This window comes from Thermobia domestica, chromosome 4 (genome assembly GCF_964235325.1).
Source record: "Thermobia domestica chromosome 4, izTheDome1.hap1.1, whole genome shotgun sequence".
NCBI classification, from domain to species: domain Eukaryota; kingdom Metazoa; phylum Arthropoda; class Insecta; order Zygentoma; family Lepismatidae; genus Thermobia; species Thermobia domestica.
The window spans coordinates 176,889,234-176,911,252 of NC_137457.1; the positions used below are offsets into that span (position 1 = coordinate 176,889,234).

General features: G+C 35.6%; 1 protein-coding gene across 3 annotated transcripts in view; it reads left to right on the top strand.

Annotated features, from left to right (window-relative positions):
- Positions 1-22,019, top strand: part of LOC145683405 (uncharacterized) — an 868,942-nt gene that overhangs the window by 705,984 nt on the left and 140,939 nt on the right. For all 3 annotated transcript variants that reach the window (XM_081754742.1, XM_081754743.1, XM_081754741.1), the window contains one exon: positions 19,700-19,845. In XM_081754742.1, the coding sequence (XP_081610868.1) occupies positions 19,700-19,845 (146 nt within the window). The remainder of the gene's footprint in view (positions 1-19,699; positions 19,846-22,019) is intronic.

Here is a 22,019-nt window from a genome sequence, read left to right on the forward strand (position 1 = left end):
CTGATACTATTGTATAATCGGTAAATGTATATTTGTGGTAAATTTCATATGAAAAGAATTATAAATATGAAAATTAGAATGAGTAAAACCAAATGTTGCTAAATGGACAAGAATGTTTTATTTTCGTTTTATTGTTCTTATTTACTGCTCTTTTGACATGAAATTTGTCACATACATGTCTTTTCCGATTATACACATACTAACACTGTAAGAAATAATTTTTAAGTAATAATTTTCATGTAGTTTTGGACATAAGTGTACAGTAGAAAAGTTAAGGGAATGTGTTTCATATTTTTGGTCATATTTTATCTTATGATTCATCTTCATGATTCTTTCAGAATAGCCATTTGAAATTTTGATCAGAGTGGAAGCACTTGTCCACCTGTAGGTCCAGGGCTATAGTCCTCTAAGATCTCCTTAATCCGACCCTGGTTCAAATGTCAATATTTTCACACCCAGAATCGAATATTTTATATGTAGATATTACCTTATTTGCAAATTGCAAATTTTGTTTGAAATAAATTTAATTTATAATTATATATAATGAAAACAACAACATAATACACGTTGCACTGTAATTTAAGTCAAACAAAAAACTAACATTTTGATATGCAAAAATAGCGTCCCCACAAAAATGTCTCTGTCTCTCCTTTGATCCTACGAAATTAAAGTTGGCGTCGTCACTGTTGTAAAATTGTGCCTCAGAAGACAGCAGGCAAGACGAAATAGTTTAAATGCGGTTAACGAGCAGCGACTGAGAGCAGTAGATATTTCCATTGTTTACTAAAGTTCCAGCAATGAAGTGGTTCTTCGCTTGCTATTGAAGTATAAAATAACTAGTAGTTAATGCCCGTCATACATTATTTTTTCTATTGAAAGTAATATTCAAGAAATTATTGCCATAATATATGATTCCTCTTGAATATTCTTAAACATTCATTTTCCCCAACTGTATGCTTGACAACTTACATGACGAACTAGTGGATGTGGATTTCAAACTCATGGTTGTTTGTTTAGTAAAATTAATTGGCTACAAAAATCTTCCCAAAACCTTTCGTTTTTAGCTGAGACATACTATTTCTTGCACGTTATTCTTTTTTCAATCTGAAGAACCAAAACCGGGAGAAACAGGCATCCCAAAAGCCTTTTTAGGGACAGTTAATTCTTTCATTAAAAACCACTACTGTCCTGGAAAACCGGTACGTCTGGCAACCCTAATCTAGTCAACTGTCAAATCCTCGTTTTAAACATATTCTTACATTATTATTTTCTTGAACCATCAAAGGTTTTAAATGAGTAGGGTAAGCAGCACTCCAAATTAATATACTATATATAGGTATACTATTTACAAAAGCATAATATACAGTACGTAATATTTTTATGCTTACAATGTATCGTAATTGAACAAATTTATACAATAATTTTCATATAGAAGTATCTTAAGTTCGATAACAAAAATGTTTTAACTGTTGTTCAGGTTGCATAATCGGCAGGCACTCTTCCCAGTTAAATACGTATAAGGATAAAAACAACTCATGGACAAAAACCACGCAAGCACAAAAACAGCGCATGAACAAAAACCGCGGAAGGAGAAAATACAGCGAATGCAAATTCCGCGTGAGCGAAAACAGCCCATGGACATAAAACATTTACACTAAGCTCGCTCGCGCTCGAGCTCATTCTTTTCAAATGCGCTCGTACTCACTCGGGCTCGCGATCAGTTATCTCAATTCGGCTTGCGCTATCGAACATTTCTCTCAACTGTTCTCGCAATCACTCGCGCTCACCTCTCTCGACTGGGCTCACTATTCTTAACTGGGCTCGCGCTCACTCGGGCTTATGCTCACTTCTCTCAACTAAGCTCGCACTCCCTGTCGTTCGCGCTCATTTTCATCAACATGGCTCGAGCTCGCCATCAGTTCCATCAAGTGGGTTAACGATCATTTCCCCAAACTGGGATCGCGCTCACACGAGGTCGCACTCAATTCTCTCGAATGTTCTGTCGCTCACTAGACGTTAATCAGCTTGATTTCAGCCGGAGCCCGATTGAGCGAGAGTCTCGAGTTCACGAGCGTCGGGCTCGCTAGTTGGGACCAGAGCCCTGCTAACCCAGGCCCTAAGACATCCCAGCCCTGCCCAGATGGATCTATATTCTCTGCCCGGCCTGTTTGTGCCCCGCTCACATTGGTAACCTGCCTGAGAACAACTAAGTCTGATAAATCAAGTCAATCCTTCAATTTGCAATGGAAAATGAGAAATGTGTCGTCACAATATTGCAATGTCTAGTGATCCTTCTCGAATAGGAAAATCGTGTGAAAGCTTACCCAATGTTTGTTTTATATATCCCTATTCTGTCTGTCTATTTGTTATCTGTGCTTACTCTGTCCAGCCATGTTTATTATATAATAATACAGCTCATGGACGTAAAAGTCTTATACTACACTTATTAGTGCATTACGAGTAAAAGAGAATATATGTAAAACTGCTATCATACTATATGTAATACTAATATTACAACAACTACTACTAGTACTAATACTATTATAATTACGATTACACATGCTAGTGCTAATTCCACTATTGCTGTCACTGCTACTACTATTACTACTACCACTACTGCTACTAATCATTACAATACTAATACGACAGCAAATACTACTACTGCTATTACTAGTAATACGGAAACAAAACAACGAAAATGAAATCTTTGAGTTTAACGTCCCACAGTTATGCCGGCTAGGCTAAAGGAGACGGTGATGAGAAATAAATGAAATGGTGGAATCAATAAAGTGAGAGAAAACGGGAGAACGCCGAGAAAACCCTCTACACGGTGTTTGTCCACCTCAAAATTCACTTGGCTAGAGCTGGGAACAAACCAGGGACCCCATGCAGCAGAGGTGAACGTTCAACCACTGAGCAACCGTTCCAGGAACACCTAATCGACCCGGTGTCTTGGTGATTTATTTGATTATTATATTTATTTATATTTGTAGTGTCATACTATAAACAATACAGGAACATGTAACTACATTTGTTATTTGTCTTGCTAACTGAACTTTAGTACAAATTGCATTGATCTTATGAGCACGCCAATTCACGGTTTTGACCTCCGTGGTCTAATGGTAGAGTACCAAATTCTACTTAGTAGGTCAAGTACTTGACTTTATCATACGTTCCTTAGGTAGCTACGGCTCAGGCTGTATGGATGATGATGGGATGAATTGGTGGAATGAAAAGAGTGGGTGGAAACGGGTCTCCCCGCACACGGTGTTTGTCCACCACAAAGCTCACATAGCACGAGCTGGGATTGATCCGAGGACCTCTAGCACTAGAAGTGAGATCTTTACCTACTGAGCCACCGTTGTCCCTCGTAGATCAAGCATCGGTTCACATTCTACGCTTAGCGACCATAATAACTAGTATTTCTCCTGTTTTTTTCTGTGCTTAGAAGGTAAATTCGGTACCACCAGACATGTTAACTTTGACGAAGTCGTAGCAGTTGTAGTAGTATTAGTAGAAGTAGTAGTAGTAGAAGAAGAAGTAGTAATAGTAGTAGTAGAAGTTGTAATAGTAGTAGTAGTAGTAGTAATATTAGTGGTACTGTGCAGAGTAGTAGTACTTTGTAGTAGTACTTGAATAAAGAGTCAGTTACCCAAACACATTACGATTAACATAGGCTGACAACACTAGTTTCCGATCCCTCTCTCAGAGTATTTGGTCCTGGCCGGCCCGGAAATACATGTGTGCGGTTCGGCCCTATAGCATTTCTGTCCGACCCGGAATGTGCCCGGCCTGGTCCAGTTTCATATTACTTGAAACAATTTGCTATTTCCTGAAATGGGCAGAGCCGGGCCGGGTAATCCGCCGGGTCAAACGGGCGCACCCGGCCGTGGAGGGTTCTGCTTGTATGTGCAGATGTACTTTGCAGTGCTTCCAATCATCTACCAAGGTCTCATTGTTTCCGTCCTAAACTGAATTGCTGCTGTCCTGTGAACCAAAGATAGACACATGAAATATAAAGTAGGTGGTCATAATGTTCCGGCTAGCCATTATCTATTCGTAGATCGTTGAGTGTTTTATAATCTTAAATATTGAAAGCCAAGAAAGTTATAATGTCGATATTGAGAAAGTAAACAACAAGTACCTCTTCCGAATGGTTTGTCGGTTTGGGAAATTGTGAGCAGTTTCCAGAAATTTTGATTGGTTTTGATATATTACTTGTGAACATTTAATTCTAATTTACTTAGGAAAAATCTGTTTCTGTTGATATTTTCTTAGTTCAAAGTATAATTGCTTAATAATAATAAATTTTTATACGCAACTTTTTCCATAATATGAACAAGCAGTGACTGACTAGATGGAACATCATAAGTCAAAACTTTATTTTCTATAAATTCTAGGTGCATTCATAAACTTGGAAGGAGAGTCCCTTTTAATATTTTGCGGGGAGGTCCGTGCACCCTTAGTTAGGCTACTGTAAATATGTAAAAAGAAATCATTGACATACGTAACAATATGTGAACATATTTTCAAGTGTATTTTATTTATGCGTCATTAACACAGTGAAAAAAATATATATGTTTGTTTCATTTATTTATGTTCCAATTGCTTATTTTCGGTTGCTTGAAAAAATTATGCATAACTGCAAAATTATCTCTAACTTGCCACATACAGTTGAAATTTTTACAAGGAACAAATGAAAATGTATTCCAAGAAAATAGAAATCACATAATAATAATAATAATAATAATAATAATAATAATAATAATAATAATAATAATAATAATAATAATAATAATAATAATATAATCCTCAGTTACTGAACTGAGCAATTTATCTAAGGAATGGGAAGGTATCTACTCTGGACCCAACAAGGCACCATCCCAGCATTTGCCTTAAGTAAAACCGAGGATAATCATTGGAAAAAAACAGTTAAAACGACTTAAAAATGATATTTCATTGCAAAGTTGTGCAGAATTTTTATATATCGAACTCTAACTATTTATTTCTGCCTTAAATAAAGGTGCAAAATGAAATTTCCGTAGGTATAAACTATTAGAAAGGCATATTGTTTCCCTTCTGCTGTTCTTTTATTTGGAGTTTCGTAGATAGTTAATTAGAAATTATGTAGGTGCGTCAGCAAAATGTAAAAATATGTGCAGTAGACGGAAAATATGTAACAGACTTCAAAATATGTAACGTGATTTTGATTTATGTGGCTCTTCACATCCTAATTTTCCAGAATTTCTGACTTTCACCAACGTACATACAAAGAAAAAATGTAAAAACATAAAATTCCATGGCTTAGTTGTAAGCTACTCATGAATCCTACTCCTTAATACTCATGAATCTGTTTTATTTCAAATAGAAATTCGGTTCTCCTCTAGAGTACGTTTGTTTCACTTTGCACGCTTCCCTCCTAAAGGGTGGATCTGTCTGCAATGCCTTGTTGCCACGAGGGGAGAGTTGAGAGTTACAATACGCTAGGAAACAGCAAAACACCACTCTTCTCACAAATCACGGTAACACATTTCTCCTTTTGTGGCAACTAAACATTCCAAATACACATGGCCGGATTAACCCATCTGGAGGCCCGGGACTAGGAAAAATATGTGACCCCTGCTGACGCTGCCTAATTGATACATTTTTGTGAAAGTACAGTAGGAAAATTAAGGGAATATGTTTCATATTTGCGGTAATATTTTATCTTTTGATGATGATTGTATATTGTATAATTCTTGATCTCATGATGATTGTATCTTGATCAGAGTAAAGGCTCGGGGCTAGAGCCGCTCTAAGATCCCCATTAATCATACCCTGCAAATACGCACCAATTAGCAATGACTTCATTTGACGGGCTGGCTGATAACTAACGTCACCTAGACGACGAAAGCAATAACACGTCTATTGGATTAAAACGTTTACTCGAGTACTAGCAGGGAATACTTTATAAGCCAATCAAGTGCATTGGCTGAAAATGTGTCAAATGTACTCTAAATTCTTTCTGCCTTTGCCCTACCTTCCAGCACTTGTGGATACAGTAAAAGCTCTTTGTTCGCGGCATATCTGTTCCATAAATATGCCGCGAATTCAGAAACCGTGAATACGGTATGATAATTTATATGGGATTATAGGGGATACGTTCCTAGGTCAGAAAATAGAAAGAAACAAAACATATATGTATAAAAAAAATTACTGTAATTGAAGTTTTTGACCATACCGATTAATTGTTATCTTCAGGATTAGGCAATGGTTTCAAGAATTTTCTAATTTTTTCTTGCTTGGCAGTTTTTAAAAGCTCCTTCAATTCAGACTGATATTCAGCAGTGGCATTAGCAATTTGCCTCTTGAAAATATGACTTCGTTCCATAGACGGATCAATTTTCTTAAAGAAATCACAAAGCTCATTTGCCATTCTTAAACCTTCACTAAGATATTTCAAATTAAATGTGACGTTTACAGTGCTTGTTGAAGCCTCTTCTTCAATGGGCTGTGAATTTAACATTTCCTAAAAGTCGGTATCAGTAAAATCTTCATCTTGCGATTCAAGCAATTAAGGAATGATACTTCATTCTATCTGTTCGAACCCATCTCGTCCTATTCCATTCGCAATTTCGGCTATGTTTGCAGTCAAAGTTCGAATTTGCACACATTCTTCGTCATTTTCCGCAGTCAGAGCAGGCCACAGTTTTTTCCAGCATGACTTCAATGTGTGTGGCTTCAGTTCTTCCAATGATTCTTTTAAGTTTACGATCTATTTTGCTATGTCAAATTTCTTCCAGCTTTCCATAACATTCATATCAGGATTACATTCCATATTATCCAATACGATTCTGAAGATTCGTCTAATGTAATAGAGCTTAAAGGCGTGGATTGTTCCTTGGTCCATAAGTTGAAGCAAAACCGTCGTGTTGAAAGGCAAAAAGGTCACTTTTATATTTGGATGCATACTTTCAAGTTCGCGAGGATGACCTGGTGGATTGTCCAAAACTAGAACTGCTTTAAAGTCTAAATTCTGTTTTTTTTAAATAAGTTTCAACTTCAGAAACAAAACAATTACGGAACCAGTCACAAAAAATAGCGCTTGTAAACCACCCTTTCTTATTAACACACCAAAACACTGGCAGGTCGTCCTTGTTTTGATTTTTAAAGCCCGACCGCCTTATGCAGAGTCGTTTTCAGAAATGAATAGCGTCATGCTAAACTCCCGACTTTTGCAGGAAGCATTTGTAGGTTAAACACTTTAGTATGACACTAATCACACGTCAGAATGACTCTGAATATGGCCCCGAGGATTTAACGATCTGTAAAGTATCAGTGGTTTAATGACACAATCTCCAGATGCATTAGAACATAGCAGCAGTGTAACTCTATCCTTTGCTGCCTTAAATCCAGGAGCAAACTTTTCGCTTTTAGATATGAATGTTTTTTTTGGCATCCTCTTCCAAAACAGTGCAGTTTCGTCTGCATTAAATACTTGATCAGGTCTGTATTCTCCATCAGTTACTAAGTTTGAAAATTCTTCTGGATATCGTTCTGCTGCAGCAGTGTCTGCAGATGCAGATTCTTCAATGATTATAATGTTATGCAATGATTGTTTCACCTTTAATTTATTGAATCAACCGTCCGATGCTTGAAATCCTCCATCTGTACATTCACCACTAAAACTACCATCAGGTTCTTTAAAATGAGCCTAAAGACGCTGTGCCTTCTAACAGACCATTGGACCACTCAGGGGCGCCCTTTTTTGTTGCGGTCTTCGATCCATAATGGCAACGCCACTTCCATTTCTTCTATTGCTGGATCACGAATATTTTCGCTGACAGTCAAGTTGAAGCTACTACCTTATTTTATCTTCGGATTATTTATAGATCGTAGAGTAGAGTCGTTGACATTGAATGAGCGTGATATGCATGCAAACGACTCTCCAAGACGCAAACGATCAAGCATTTCTATTTTCACTTTAACACTGCAGTGGTCGCGCGGATCACTATTGTGATCCAGGGGTGTATCTTTCGTTGCCGCTAGGAGTTGGTAGAACGCTTGACCTTAGGCAGCCATGTAACTTCCCCCCACATCATGTGGAACAGACCAGTGATGTCACAACTTTCCTGCTGGCAAAAGTGCTTTTACCGGGTAGTCGATTTTGTACTTGGATCACCATTGTGATCTACGCAACCAAACACGGACTACATTTTTTAAACTTGGCCCATTTTGGTTTTTGATATAACTGGGTTTGTTTTCAACACGGTGTGTATATTTAGTCTTTAAAATTTCCGAACGAGACCGGGAACAGATACGTAAGTGGTTAAATAAAACAGAGAGTGTCTGTGACAGCATTGTTGGTATTTAAGACCCAGACGAAGTAGAGGAAGACCTCTTGATTGATACTGAAGCTTCTTATAAATTCGACAGTAATGGAGATCAACAAAACAAAGAATCAGAGGCTGCAGCAGTACCCTCACTACCTGCAGAAGTAGCAGAGGAAGATATTCCAGTACGAGCAAGACCCACAGGAGAACCTCAACTATCTAGTCTTCATTTACGTAAGTTTTACATAGGTAGGGAAAAAGGTAAGAACAGAGAGCCAACCCACTGGTATTTGAATCCTCAATTGCTATGCACTTCTAGAGCTCCATCAATTTAATGCCACCTTTTCAGGAACCTGGCCCTCATGGTGCGGCTAAAAATACTCACTATACGCACACTCACTCACCTATTGGGGCGTTTGCTTGCCCCATTGACAATAAAATGAATGAAGTTTTGTTATAGGTTTGTTATATGTGTTGTTAAAATTGCAACAAGTCTTATAAAGAAGTGTGTTTTTCTTTAAATAATAAAAAAGTTAATAAAATATGTGTTATACTTTGCTTTATGCTCTGCACCCACCATACGATAACAGTACTATAAATATAAATGTGTGAAAAATAAATTAAGCTATGGATCACAATAGTGATCCGCGCGACCAAACACGTAATCTGAAAAGAGCGACCACTGCAGTAACACAGATTTTTTTCGTGTCGAAACTCGTTTTTCATTTTTTAGTTAACATTACTGTATAAATTAGGAAGACTATGGTAGACTACGGTTACTCGTTCATAATTTTTGTAACGAATGGAAAGACGAAACAATAAAACACTCAAAGCGGTTTTTACCAAAGGAGGGAAGTCTAATAATGTTGCGGCCTTTAAAAGTATACACTATCATTGAGTATTAATGTTGCTTTCATTCTGTTTGTTTACATTCTCAAAAACACCGATCACGGAGAAGGCCGCTTATGTCAAAGTACGAACCAATACTGCGGCGATATCAAATAAGAACATACTTTAGGCAAAGTTGTAATAAGGTATATTTTATCTTTTATTAGTCCATTTGACAGCGTTTACAAAGGATATTGGGTTAGATACCTATTGGAATCCTTTTTATTATTACGTATGTATGTACGTACTGATTAGATCCGAGAATAAAGAAATCAGGAATACAGGAATTGGGTCGCATTTTTTTAATCCGCGAATAGTGAAAGCGCGAATAAGGAACTTTTACTGTATTATGGCAATGCACTGTTTTTGTCTACGCTGTAATTGTATGCGCGGTTTTTGTTCTTGCGCGGATTTTGTCCATGAGCGGTTTTTGTCAAGGCGGTATTTGCTTGCGCTGTTTTTGTCCCTGCGCGTTTTTTACCCATGTGAAGGTTTTGTCCACGCTGTAATTGCATGCGCGGTTTTTGTCCATGAGCGGTTTTTGTCCACACGGTATTTGCTTGCACTGTTTTTGTCCCTGCTCGGTTTTTATCCATGCGCAGTTTTTGTCCACGCGGTATTTGCATGCGCGGTTTTTGGCCAAGCTGTATTTGTTGCGCGGTTTTTGTCCACCGCTGTTATTGTTTGCGCGGGATTGACCTAGAACTAAAGTAATAGGGTTATTACATTAATTATCCAGGTTTGGTTGGAAAACTTCGGACAAGATCATTAATTGAATCGAAACATTTCAGAAACCAACATCAACTAAAAAGATAAACTATTTTTGGGACTTAAGGATTATATTCGGAAACTCGTCAAGTAGTATGCGGAAATAGTGGAGCCTTTTCAGAGACTGATGAGAAAGAATGTGAAGTTTCATTGGACATATTAACACAAGAGAATTTTGACAGAGTAAAACAAGAATTTATGAAGACTCCGATAGGTAAATCATATGATCCAAAGAAGCCTTTAGCTTCGTACACAATGCTTCCCGAAAATCTGTGAGTAGAATTTTGATGCAATACAATGAGGATAAAACAATGGTATGCTATATCCTACTACAGCAAGAATTTGCGAGACAGTGATAAGAATTTGGACATTTATCCTTTAGAGTTGCTGGCAGTGTTCAGTGAATTCAAAGCGCTTAGACTATTTTTCATTGGTTGAGTATTCAAGTCGCCTTGTAACAATCGGAGTGAAGAACATCTTCAGCGGTAATTAGGATACGAATATCAATATTAATAGGCAATGCAATACGATTGTCTACATCTAGTAGGCGAAATCACATATTTGGAGAATACTCTTAAACTACCATCGATGTTGACGAGATGGCAGTTGCAGTTGTCGGAATATCACTTTATTCCTATTCATGTTTAGTCTTCAAACAATGTGGAAGATTACTCTACAGGGAAACAAATAATTAACCAACGAAAGAGAACTTTGATGTTGAAGACCTGATCACATTCATCTTATTGAAGGAAGAGGTTGATGTCGGCAAACTTCAGAGTCCATTTGCAGTCCAATTATCCGAGTTTGGAAGGCGTAGAACCGGAGGATGCAAAGATGGAAAGACAATCATACTACTTTGAGATTAAGGACGGATGCATTTCCATAAACAAAAACATCCCGGTGGTATTAATTATCCCTTCTTCTTTGAGTGATTATTTTTTGACTGCGCCCATTCTCCTAATTAGAAGGGAAACTCTAAGTTTGTCAAAAACGTTTCTCCAGCAGTGAAAAGAGTTTACATGCCAGGCTTAAAGCAATACACACAGAAACGTTGTCTGCAGTGTACATACTGTCAGGTGAAGAAACGAAGATCTGGTCAAATACCTCTACATCCACAGACTTATCCAGCATACTCTGTTATGAATACGATAGTGATCGGTGCATGCGGTCCTTTTCCATTATCGGTTACACACAGACATAAATACATTTTAACAATGGTGGATGCCTGTACAAGATATATGGTGATATAGAGTTTTCCTGACATTACGGCAGGTACGATAGCTAATACCATTTATGAGGAAATAATTCTCAAATTCGGTATTCCTGAAATTTTTTTGATCGCTTAAGTTCCAACAAGTTGAAGATCAGAAGAGAAATGGCAGTGACTCAACATGAAGTTGAAATTTGCGAATACAGTTAGTAGCCACATCATTGTATTAGCTGAGAAAATTACGACAAAACCCGAACATTCGTTTGGCACATTGTAAACAAGAAATCAAACGACTGGGACAGTCTTTGTCAAATATAACATTTTGTATTAATACCCACAAAATTGAAGGTACGCGTTTTTTGCTTTTCTTATCTTCTTTTTGGGTTTAAAGCGGGAACGATGCTGGATGCGAAGTTAGATCTTCTATGCAAGTTCGTGGAAAATGAAGTCCGAATTAAGAATGTACATGAAGCTAGGGATATTGCAGCGAAAAATCTTTCCAAGAGATTCGAGTCTCAGAAGCAATACTTCAGAAGAGGATATCCAATCAAAATTTTAATTTAGGACAGAAAGTGTTAATCCAAAACGTTAAGCCGCAGAAAAGCGTTCCGGTTTGCTTCAAAAACAAATTTAGAACGCAAGGGACAATTGTTGAAAAGCTGAATGAGAATTCGTACAGAATCCGCTTTCGAAATTCGAAGAATGTAGAAGTCGAGGATACATTTGAAATTAGAAGACTAAGTCCATTTTTCGAAGATTCCAATTGCCAAATCGAAACGTTAGTAAAAAAATAGTTACGAAATACAATTTTAATTAGTGTAGGTATTATCTGGTGGTTGACTATCTTATTATTTTGAGTTTTTACATGCTTCAGTGAATTCTGGACGCTGAATCTCAGCCAAGTCCAGACAATCGATCCGAAGTTGACACAGAAATATGTTAAAACTTTCTAAATTTCAAAATCGAAACGTAATTAGTGTTCTTCAATAGTGTCGTTTTTCTTCTATCCCTTTGTGTTAGATTAGATATGGATTTTTTCTTTCACACTTAGAGAAACGAATCAACATTAGAGAGAAAAAACGACTTTGTAAAGTAAACCTTAAGTTAGAGAACATCCTATGAATTAGAGAACATGTCTTAGATTTCTATTTTCAACAAGGCGCTTAGTTAAAACTTTTATTCATTTAAGATGAATTGGATTTCCATTACATTGATTCTTGTATGTTCTAAAAGTTGCTACTGTGAGCTAAACCTTGACCCTTGGAATCAAATTACTTTAGCAGAACTTGGTATTGCTATTTCACAAGCAGGCTTTGCAGTTCATGATGCAGAGAACATGTACATTATGCTTTGGATACATTTTTATATTAATTGTACGTTACCACACAATGATAGTTGTGCAGATTACTTCTAATTTAGAGAAGAATTATTGCACCACAAAAGATTTTTTTTGCAGAAATCAGAGATTTCATACCATGTGCTTTCCAATTTCCAAAAAATTAGTTCATTGTGTACATAACATCGTAATTGTAGATCAATTGTATCTTGGAAACTTCGTCTTATATTTTCAGGTTATAATTTTTATCAAATCTGTCTATTAAAAGTATCTGTAAATGCGTTACAGGAACATGTTCATTTGTTAACGACAGAGGTTCAAAATCTTAAGAAAGCTTTTAATCATGAAGTTAAAATTATACAGAATGTAGCCTTAACAGTCAAACACACTATGCTGAAAATGTAAAACAGTTAACAGAGAAACCTATTTGCTTGCAATGTTTACGTACTGTCAATCACAGCAAAGGATTATGAAAATGATACCAGACATTCTTCAAAATAAAGTAAGTCACGAAATATTAAACTCAAAACAAGTTTAAGTTTAGTTTAAAAACATGCAATTTCAAAAGATACTTAGCATGTCAATGATATAGGTATATTGTATTAAATTTCATCTGTATTTTTGGTTAAATTTAATTTTGAGACACTGAATGTTGATTTAGTTTCGAAAACACTAGTTGTAACACCAAACAAAAATTCAAATTTTTTTCGGGTCTCAAATTTGGAATATTAAGTTAAGTGAGATAGTAAAGTGAAATATTCAGTACAGAAATTGAAAGGAACAAAAAATTCATGGAAATGAATAAGTTGTTATGTATATGGCATTCATTCTTATTTTTTTCTAGAAGTGACACCATGGATTCTTCTAGAAGTGACGCCTAGTTTACGTGTCACTTCTCCATCAATTTTTTTAACGAATATGATTTTTATTACTAATTTTCATTTACTAATTGTGAAGTTAAAACTAACTTACATAACCTTGAGTATAGTCATCCTTATTCTCCTACACGATGGTAATTATTTGTTATTAGTTACATCTTCGATACCAGGGCACATTACAGAAAGAACATCCAATAACGTTCTCCATACTGAAGCGTTAGTCTATGGTAATAATAAAACACAATTCATTTTGTATAAAAACTTTGAAAACATTTTTATGAAACACACTGTATAGCCGTCAAAGCAAACTATTAATATGGTACACACGTACATTATTTTGAAAATAAATATTTCAACTCCACATCTAAATGTAACGCATGCAATTAAAAATTTAGATCAAATCCGTGCTGAATTAGAATCACTTGGACTTAATGAAAATGATTTGCATATGATACATTTTGATAACTTAGATAACATTTTTCAATTGTAGTCCCGATTATGTTAATCTTATTTCTTGCTTTATTGTCTTTTATTTTTAATTTAGAAAAATAGATAAAATTACACTAATACGCATGCACATAATATTGAGACCAGAAAACATTAAGCTACATGCCGAACTATGCATACAGAGGTTGTTCAGTGTACATTTGGCCAATTTTGATTTACACAAAATTTTAGAAGAATCCATGGCTCCAGGTCCGTGTGTGCTCGATGTGTTCCCCTTGGTTCTTAACAATAGCCCGACAACGTAATTGCGACTGTAATAGGCTTCTCTGAAGAACTATGAGGGAAATCTCCCATTCCCTTTGCACAGCATTCCAAAGTCCTTCCACAGTTGTCACACGCCATTTTCCCATAAATCCATGCTTCATCGAGCCTTACGACGTACATCCACCTTTGTTTTTCCAGATGCCATTCGTACAGCTTCCGGGCGTTACACTTTAGTTCGTTTTGGTGGGCATCCGTGAGAAGGTGGCCGCGAGTTTTCATGACTTTTTCCAGCTTGAGTTGATGGTGTAACGTAGGGCTCACAGTCCTTAAAGACACGTCAAGACGATTAGCCATACAACTTTACGTTGGCGCATTTTCCTCCATTGCCATTTTGGGAAGTTTCCTCTCTATGGTGGAGATTTCCTAAGTGTAACTTCGTTGGTGATCCAAATGGTGAAGCTTCGTTGTCCTTTTACTTTTTAATAACATGTTTTATTCCACTTTAACTGATGTTGCAACCATCCTTCTTGCACAGTTTTCTAATGACAGAAACACTAAAGTCATAAAGAGCCACAACATAGCCGGCTTAGTTTTGGCGGTATTTAGGTCACAGCGTGGAAACCCACACACTTGAAAACAAATTTAACAGAGCACTCACAACAGTGGTCCTGTTTTCTGCATTATTGTCGTCCGCGCGGAAAAATAACTCCGTTCCCAGGAAGTAACTGCACAACACGGCAAGACGCCACGAGGCAGGTCGGGTGAGTACATTCTGCTCGGCAGAGGGAAGGAACGAAATCGGTCAAACGTAGGCTAAACAACCTCTTTATTTATCTTATCCTTACTATTATTTATGTATTTGAGCTTACTATGCATATGGTGGACAGGATGCATACCTGGAACTAACAAAAAAGAAATGATAAACAAAATATTAGTTTTCTTTCCGCTGGAATAATTCAAATATTAGTAGAAGAAAAATTACTTTTAGTTAATATAGGTAGTTCATAGGAATGTGGGTACTGTACCTTGAATGACGCCCAGGTACACTCCTTCGTGTCATTCCAAAGTCAATATTGTTGATTTTGAAAACATATCAAGTTTTTTTGTAAATGATATGAGATAGAATGAAAACGGTAATAATTTAACCGCATCTCATTCTGTTTCTACTTTGTTGACTGAGTCACGCGTCATTTCCATCGACGTCAAATTCATTACATTTATATGACGATTTCAATGCTTCTCTTCCTAGTAATTACATTTTTAATCCCTATATCTTGTGTTTATACTTCGATGTCTTTGAATAAAACTCGTCTAGCCTTTTGCGATATGAAAATGACTATTATCTAAAACAGAGCATCACTTTAACCTATATCTATTTACTAGGCAATGTAGATCACGAGTTTTTATAAGTACTAAAAGTACATGACAAATCGATTAGAAGATAATTTATGCAAATAATTATAGCACTACCAATAACGAAAGAAGTCAGGATGGATAAAGAAAAGGAAAAGATATTTTTCATTTTTTTTGTTTGAAACCAATACAACTTTGAACCACAAATGACTATCATTATATACCGTATTGTTGGAAACACCAGGAATCACTATGACAATAAAAGAAGAAATGTCGAGAACATTGTACTAAGTAATTCTTTAATTTTAGTACATAAACTTTCTTATGACATTAAGAGACTCCGCACACAGATATGTAAAGGATGCATTTCCAGCACCAAAAGCGTCTTACAGGACTCAACCAATCGACTTTGCTCAAGCATCACTACTATCTCTTCCGCTGTCCTTGAATACTGCTCCACTGCTATTCAGCTATTAAGTGTTGCTAACTATAAATATTCGAGAGTTACTTATATATGTATATATATATATATGTACACTGAAGAGGTTTGATTTATTTACTTTCTTATTATTTTGACGTATACAGTGATAAAATAAGTGAGTGAGTGTATGTTATAAAACAATACATTTTAGTGTTGTGTGTAAGTTTTTATCCCAGTGGTTACATACTTCTTATATTGTGCTTTCCTACATCCTTTGCGTGATCTAAACTTGGTAGAACTTAAATACAGTTGGAACGATCTGTGAACGTTTATGGGAGCTTGGTCTCTGAATAAACAAAAGATAATGAATGTTTATTTCACACAGACACGAAGTGATAACTAGACAGAAGTATAATCTGTTATCTAATATGACCACGACATATTCTACGTCTTAGAATTGTTAGGGGTCTGCTTTTCACAGACTTTAACGAACAGCATTACAGAGACTTATATAAGATTGATATAAAATATTTTTGTTATACAGTATACTTCAATGTGAACAATATTTCAAAATAGTTTTAGTATTCTATCATTACGTTTTTTTAAATTTACCTTGACATACATTTTACACGTTATGTATTATATATTGGATGCTTCAGATATCGCACACAGAGTATTTCATAATTAAAGGGTTATTTTTCTAAAAGAGTTGGCTTATTATTATTATTATTATTATTATTATTATTATTATTATTATTATTATTATTATTATTATTATTATTATTATTATTATTATATGGAATTGTGTGGTTTTCCTTTAATTTTTCATTTGTTTCGTTTTTCATTTTTCACGCTTTGTCTCAATAAAAGAAAAAAAGTATTTAACTGAAGCATAGGGAGTATTGTGTACCACAATGGAATTGGAAAATGTATGAAAATTAGGGAATGTATGAAGTGAAAGCATTTTGAATATTCTTTACGTTTTATAATCCAATGAAATATTTAGAGTTCCTTGACTTCCACAATGCAAATAACCGGACATGACTTTTAGAACTAGGAAGACACAGAAAGAATGTGTAAGATGTTGCCATGCTGGAAAAGTCATATAAAAACTACGGGATTCTTTTCCGGGAATTACAAATTCTATTATCAAGTCGAGACTGTGTGAGTCAGAGCATTCATCATTAGTTTGCCAACACCGTCATTCTGTCACTTGGAGGTTCTGCTCGTCAACATTACTAAATAAATGTTACTATGTGTTGTCTACTCTAGTTTTAAAAGTCACACCAGTCTTTGAAAATGCTCTGTGAATATTCAATTATATTTCTCAGCTTCTAAACATTAGATCATTAAATTCATATTCTAAATTGTTTCTATGTATCGAATTGTGTCTCTGAATTTCTATTCCCATGTTTATGTTCAATTCTGAGTTACGTTTTCCACGCCCCCAGACGGACATTAATTTAAACTACTTTTTGGAGAAACTGGGTGTATGTCAAGGGCATTCAGTAATTTCGTGTATGAGAATGGTCTGGAGTTCGCAACCCAGACAAAATGTCTCCGTTTGACAGGCCTCCAGGAGGTTTCTGTGTTATGCGTCACAAAACTAGTCACGTTTAATTTAGATTGCGAACCTATTTTAGGGTTTAGCAATATGTCATTCTCCAATATAGATTATATTGAGAAGAAAAATTAACGTTAATAGATCAAAGAATAGAAGTAAGGGATTTAATTTATGTCTAATTTCACTATATTTTCATACAGCTGCAGATTAATGAAGATTGTTTATGATTGTTCGTATATTCATAACTTTATATTCTAGCACTTCTCTTGGAGGTCCTTGTGATATATTGATTATAATAGTAGTAGTTTTTGTCTTTTCAATATTATTGAATATTTTCGTGAATGTCGGCGCAGTTGGATCTGTTCTGAAAACCTGATAAGTTTACAGAATTTTACGTTCATTAAATTTGAGGAATTTAAATGGAAGGGACGATAGATATATAAAACTTTTGATAGACAATTTTGCTAGGTTTTCTTTGTATCTTGATAATGATAATTTATATCTGCCTCAAACATCATGGAAATAATGTTTAACGTACTATGAATTTCAATCTACACTGACAAAAAAAGAACACGTGCTTTCTTGGTTACGAAAGTGTTTTCACTTTCTCTGTCTCTCTTTCCCACTCTTTCTCTCTCTCTCTCTCTCTCTCGCTCTCTCGCTCTCTCTCTCTCTCATTCTACAAATATAGGTAAAATAGTCCAAGTGGAGTATGGTATTGCCTCTTAAATATCAAAGTAGTAGCCACTAACTTTCAGGATCGCTTTTAATCTTTCTTAACCTGTCAGATATTCTACTCATAAAAGTCGGTTAGTCCTAGAGGCAAAAAAAAATATCTAGATGCGAAATGTGTTTCTCATCCTCGTTTTAGCACATATTTAATTATGCAGGAAAGAGAACATCTACTATGGTGATGGTGGTTGGTTGCAGCAAATATGACGAATAGTTACTAGCAGACAAATATCAGAGGAGTATTTTTGGTGATCGTTGCCGCAAGTGATCTAAGGAGGTATTGTACGTACATAACTATCTTACTAAACACGTTTAGTTCTTTTTTTTACAACACAGTCGTTATACGTTTTTCTAATGCAAATAAGTAATCTTGCTTGACTTGGGCCTATAATAATGCTCAATGTGTCATTTTGTGGCCAAATCAACATGCATAGGATATGAATGTCTGTGAATTTCTGTTTGAAATTAGCATTAAATGCAAAGAACAGTCATGTAGAAACAGCTCATGTCTGTTTCACTTAATAGGGGCAATCTAGTCCAAGTTTTATCTAAAGTAAATACTTTATCATATATGGAAATATTGAGAACCCAAATAAGCAAGGACATACCCACTCCCTTTTCTTCTTAATTGTTGCCTGTTAGCAACATTAAAATGTACATTTGTTGAGTTTCTACAAATTTCGTATGCAATGAAAATCAACTGTGCAAATTTTCTAAGAAATATCCCTGGACATTTTCTAAGTCCCCAAAGTTCAACAAGACGTTTAACTTTTGTTCTCCTCTATGGTTATGCTCATGGCGATGTCATGAAATAACTGTTCTCGAATTGAAATATTTACATTAAATCTTTGAAGCGTGGTGGTAATTATACAATACCACCTTTTAAATAACGTTTTGGAAACCCCCGCTTCAAGGAGTTGAAAGGTCCGAAGTCCAGACCTGAAGCTCTAAAACAAATTGATGGCTCTGGATTTGTTCTTAACGTCTTCGACAAATGACTATAAATTTCACGATAAAAAGTATTCCATGAAATGATGCACAGTTTGCAGACCATTATGAAAGTCATAAACTAAACAACAGTCTGACTTGGATATATATACAATCACTGACCAAGCAATTGTATTATTTCTGCGGAACCAAATATTATCACCATTACTATTACGATTGTTCAAATAATTACATTTCCTCCTTCAATGTACTTTTTCTATGAATATTTGCTTTCAAAAAATTGCAATTCTGTAAAGTGTCATTAAATATCTCATTACAATTATCTTACGTAGCAGTTCTTGGAAACAACTAACTTCTTGGAATTTAAGAATTATTACAGTTAATAAGTGTATTTCTAAATGTATGTTTCCGTTACATAATTTGAACAAATTTTACATTGTGTCCTGATCCAATTTTCTAAATATACATAAATTACATAAACTTTATCCTTTAAAATAGAATTATAGTAAAAACGTAAATCTTATCTTGGTTGATATTTCAGTATGATATATTTATTGCATTTATTCCTTCTTTGCCAGGAGAGATTTCTTTTTTAAAGCGTGTTTGAAACACTTAATGACAGCGACGCAATTATGCTACTACGCGGATTACGAAGACAATGGAGCACAGGATAGAGTGTTGAATGAAACTGTGAAATACTTCTGTGCAAACCAAGAAAGAAACGGTAAGTATCCATTATTATAATTTTGGTATTCTTAAATTAGCTGTTTCAATGAAAAAATTAGCCCTGAATTAGCTATTGGTGAAAAAAGTGTCTTAGTAGTAGCACCTAATATTTTACGTCACCCTTGTCATACGTACTAAAAACTACACATAATAGATGTACAGATAATGTGTAATGCAGTAAGGGTGGCAGTTTTTTTCTGAAGGAACTAATGGTTTGTAGACCATGTTCCTCTGAACAAATACATTTTTTTTTTATTTTCCTTATTATAATTTATTTAACGTAGTGTTCCTTAGGATTCGTATTATCCCAGAAGCACACAAGACACAAGGACCTTTAGAAACCAGGTTGGAATTGTAATAACAGTGTAATAACCTTAAAATCTCCAAAAACGTCATCTGCACCTATAATATTATATATTATAAAATATTAATTTCTTTTATTCGTATGATTCATTAATTTAATCGGTCGGAATAACAATAAAGCGACCAATTGTACATGCTTCTGGATTTGCAGGAGATTTCATATTGAGTGTACAAGAGATACATTGACTGTCGAATTCAATTTTTATTTTATTTATTTATTTTTTGGTGACTCTGGGCAATCTTTGGCATAGTCTCCGATTTTGTACGGAAAAAGCATGCGGATGTGTTCGCCAGGGAATGGGTTGAACATAACATCCTTCGCGTAAGACCGCGGATATTCCTGAACAAGTCACGGAAGGTGGTCATCTCCTGGAATTAACCCAGGTCCGCCTGAACGCTATGAGATCTCTCTCCTGGATTTTGCCAGGATTTTCTCTCATTCAGACCAATTACTCGCTGGGATATTAGTTGCAAAATTTAGCTCCTGAACGCTTCAATCTCTCAAACTTCAATTTGTTACTTCGTAGTTCTCTGCTTTATCCAGAAAAGCTTTATTCTCATAACATCCTGTTTATGTTTAGCTGACAACACTGTCTCCAAATTTACTCTTGTTATGCATTTGATCAAGTTATACTTGGTATGTGCCTCGACGTCAATGTGAGTTGCTAATGGACACCAGAGAACCGATTTCTTCCTTTGGACTCGTTACATGTCGCCATATTTTCCCTCAACAACTCAAGATTCTGTGGCAGCTCCACGGTACAACCTATCATCAACTATTGCCTACGAATGTGATCAAATGCTTATAGCTTTTTATAACGCTAACAAAATAGATCCCTATTTGTCTTTGCTATTTTGAAGTTGGCCGCCACTGAGAGGCAATGCTTGCCCTGAGATGCCACTGTTTTGGAAAGTTCCACCGTTTGTTTTCTCATGGGAAATTTGTTACTTCATTTTACTTGCAAGCAAATATTTGCTATTCTTTGGCTTGGTAATGTTCGTTGTAGCTTCGAAATGGTGACAGGTATTTGCAAAATGTTTTCTCTCAAAGTTTTTCCAAAATTTAGCGGTTGTAGTAGCGGTGAGAAAATCAACCCTATTTCAATTTGAAATTCTGAAGTAGACCCCCAAAATATATTCCTGAGACGCCACTGATTTGAGGAACATAAACGGGTAATTTGGGACGCGCACTTTGGGTTGATTTCTGTGCGCTAGGACCACAGATAATTTCCTGTTACAGATTTCGTAATTCACCCTGTATTTTCTTCTTTCTTCTTTACACACGAGATTATTGAGATTGTTTTCTTCTATATCCTCTTCAACTGCTACTATATCATCAGACCATAATTGTGAAGACCCATATAATAATATTTATACCCAAGATCTGTTTCTGAAGATCTTGGCACAATTGTTCCCACTCAGTGTGAGGTTCATTTCGAGGTGCACTTCTTCAAATATAAAAGCGTACCTGAATTTTTAAAAGACACTTAAAATTGACAATAACGCATTCGAAGTAGTAAAAGGGGGAGCCATAGGAACAAGTAACTATACTTCACTTTCTGAAATACTCAGCTTTTCTTTTCTTATTTAATGTGTTGATAGTTAACCCTTAAACGGATTCGTTGTGTCTGACAGACCCCATATCGACAATTAAAGTGCCTTACAGTGTAATAAATCTGCAACAAATCTTTATCCTTCGTGAGATCTAGTATCTAAATGTGTTTTTGTTTGTTACGCCATTTTAGACGTGTGTAAACACTAATTTACGAGATAACTGTTATTTTGCATCAGTACTCCAGATTGCCATAC